We start from the raw sequence: 2500 nt of genomic DNA, 5'->3' as shown, positions 1-2500 counted from the left end.
TATACCTCTGACTGCAACGGCGTGATCGACTACACAACTCTGGATTGGAGGGACCACTATACTGCCTGTCTACAGATGTAGGATTTAAAATTAAATCACCCTATTGAAGGACACTTGTCGTGTATTTAAAGTTTTAAAAAGGCTTCTGAAGTTTCAGACTTCTACAAGATTGTCCATTAATTATAATCCACATCATAATTCACATTTCCTGTTGCTGCAGGAAACTGGCTCAAATTAAGATCCTACATCTGTATTCAGTCAACAACCCACTGGCTACCTACCTACTAATCTCAGAACCTGCCCTGGCTAGCTACGACATCTGGTTGTGGAGGCAGTGGTTTCATTTAGACACTCATGAGAGACTACCTCCCGTTTCACCCTGTCTCTCCTAGCTGCTGCTCCAGTGTCCTAGGGCCTCCCTGTCTCTCCTAGCTGCTGCTCCAGTGTCCTAGGGCCTCCCTGTCTCTCCTAGCTGCTGCTCCAGTGTCCTAGGGCCTCCCTGTCTCTCCTAGCTGCTGCTCCAGTGTCCTAGGGCCTCCCTGTCTCTCCTAGCTGCTGCTCCAGTGTCCTAGGGCCTCCCTGTCTCTCCTACCTGCTGCTCCAGTGTCCTAGGGCCTCCCTGTCTCTCCTAGCTGCTGCTCCAGTGTCCTAGGCGCTCCCTGTCTCTCCTAGCTGCTGCTCCAGTGTCCTAGGGCCTCCCTGTCTCTCCTAGCTGCTGCTCCAGTGTCCTAGGCGCTCCCTGTCTCTCCTAGCTGCTGTTCCAGTGTCCTAGGCGTTCCCTGTCTCTCCTATCTGCTGCTCCAGTGTCCCAGGGCCTCCCTGTCTCTCCTGCCTGCTGCTCCAGTGTCCTAGGGTCTCCCTGTCTCTCCTACCTGCTGCTCCAGTGTCCTAGGGCCTCTCTGTCTCTCCCACCTGCTGCTCCAGTGTCCTAGGGCCTCATTTTCTCTCCAACCTGCTGCTCCAGTGTCCTAGGGCCCTCCCTGTCTCTCCTATCTGCTGCTCCAGTGTCCCAGGGCCTCCCTGTCTCTCCTACCTGCTGCTCCAGTGTCCTAGGGCCTCCCTGTCTCTCCTACCTACTGCTCCAGTGTCCTAGGGCCTCCCTGTCTCTCCTACCTGCTGCTCCAGTGTCCTAGGGCCTCCCTGTCTCTCCTACCTGCTGCTCCAGTGTCCTAGGGCCTCCCTGTCTCTCCTACCTGCTGCTCCAGTGTCCTAGGGTCCAGGAATGTGGCCAGGTCCATAGAGACATGTCCGATGATGTGGCGTTGAAGACAGGCATGTCCCACACGGAGACAGAGGGTGTGCAGGGCATCAGGACACACAGAGGTTTGAGGCACTGAGGATCCTGCAGTCTCCAACTCACTGACAGAAGAAGAAGAGGAAGAAGAAGAGGAAGAAGCTGTCCAATGTAAATAAATGTGTTTTATTACAACCCTTGAGAAACACACATACTCAGACATAGGTTGGAGAGGTTGGGGCAGAGGAGTTTTAGGGGTTCAGTTCACGAAGGGTACAACAGCAGGAGATGTCATCTCAAATTTAATCCCAGCAACACTTGGATTTCCAGCTCACTTCCTGTCAGAAGTCCGGTTGCTGGACCAACTCTCTAACCTCTAGGCACGGTGACCTCTAACCTCTAGGCTGCACGGTGACCTCTAACCTCTAGGCTGCCTACCTGGTGACCTCTAACCTCTAGGCTGCCTACCTGTTGACCTCTAACCTCTAGGCTGCCTACCTGGGGCCGTGGAGCTGGTCTCCACAGGACAGCACGGTGACATCTAACCTGTAGGCTGCCTACCTGGGGCCGTGGAGCTGGTGACCTCTAACCTCTAGGCTGCCTACCTGGGGCCGTGGAGCTGGTGACCTTTAACCTCTAGGCTGCCTACCTGGGGCCGTGGAGCTGGTGACCTCTAACCTCTAGGCTGCCTACCTGGGGCCGTGGAGCTGGTCTCCACAGGACAGCACAGTGACCTCCCCGTCTGGCTGCAGTAGCAGGTCTACTGTTAGACAGGTAACACTGTCTGAGGGAGGGTATCCCTCCACTACACCACCTGGAGGGGGGGGGGGGGATTGGGGAGGAGGAAGAGGGGGTGAGAAGTGGCAGAGGGAGGAGAAGTGGCAGGGGGAGGAGAAGGAGGGGGTGAGAAGTGGCAGAGGGAGGAGAAGGAGGAGAATGAGGGGGTGAGAAGTGGCAGGGGGAGAAGAAGGAGGAGAATGAGGGGGTTAGACGTGGCAGGGGGAGGAGGAGGAGGAGGAGAATGAGGGGGTGAGAAGTGGCAGGGGGAGGAGAAGGAGGAGAATGAGGGGGTGAGAAGTGGCAGGGGGAGGTGAAGGAGGAGAATGATGGGGTGAGAAGTGGCAGGGGGAGGAGAAGGAGGAGAATGAGGGGGTGAGAAGTGGCAGGGGGAGGAGAAGGAGGAGAATGAGGGGGTGAGAAGTGGCAGGGGGAGGAGGAGGAGGAGAATGAGGGGGTGAGAAGTGGCAGGGGGAGGAGAATGAGGGG

General features: G+C 56.4%; 1 protein-coding gene across 1 annotated transcript in view; it reads right to left on the bottom strand.

Moving 5' to 3' along the window:
- iqch (IQ motif containing H) overlaps positions 1 to 2500 on the bottom strand; it is a 102299-nt gene that overhangs the window by 38417 nt on the left and 61382 nt on the right. The window contains exons 17-18 of the mRNA XM_090230832.1: positions 1928 to 2048; positions 1194 to 1359 (exon numbers count right to left, since the gene is read on the bottom strand). Of these exons, the coding sequence (XP_090086958.1) occupies positions 1194 to 1359; positions 1928 to 2048 (287 nt within the window). The remainder of the gene's footprint in view (positions 1 to 1193; positions 1360 to 1927; positions 2049 to 2500) is intronic.

Source organism: Oncorhynchus mykiss, chromosome 4 (assembly GCF_057628025.1).
Source record: "Oncorhynchus mykiss isolate SJ-2025 chromosome 4, ASM5762802v1, whole genome shotgun sequence".
NCBI classification, from domain to species: domain Eukaryota; kingdom Metazoa; phylum Chordata; class Actinopteri; order Salmoniformes; family Salmonidae; genus Oncorhynchus; species Oncorhynchus mykiss.
This window is presented reverse-complemented; position numbering and strand designations above follow the sequence as displayed.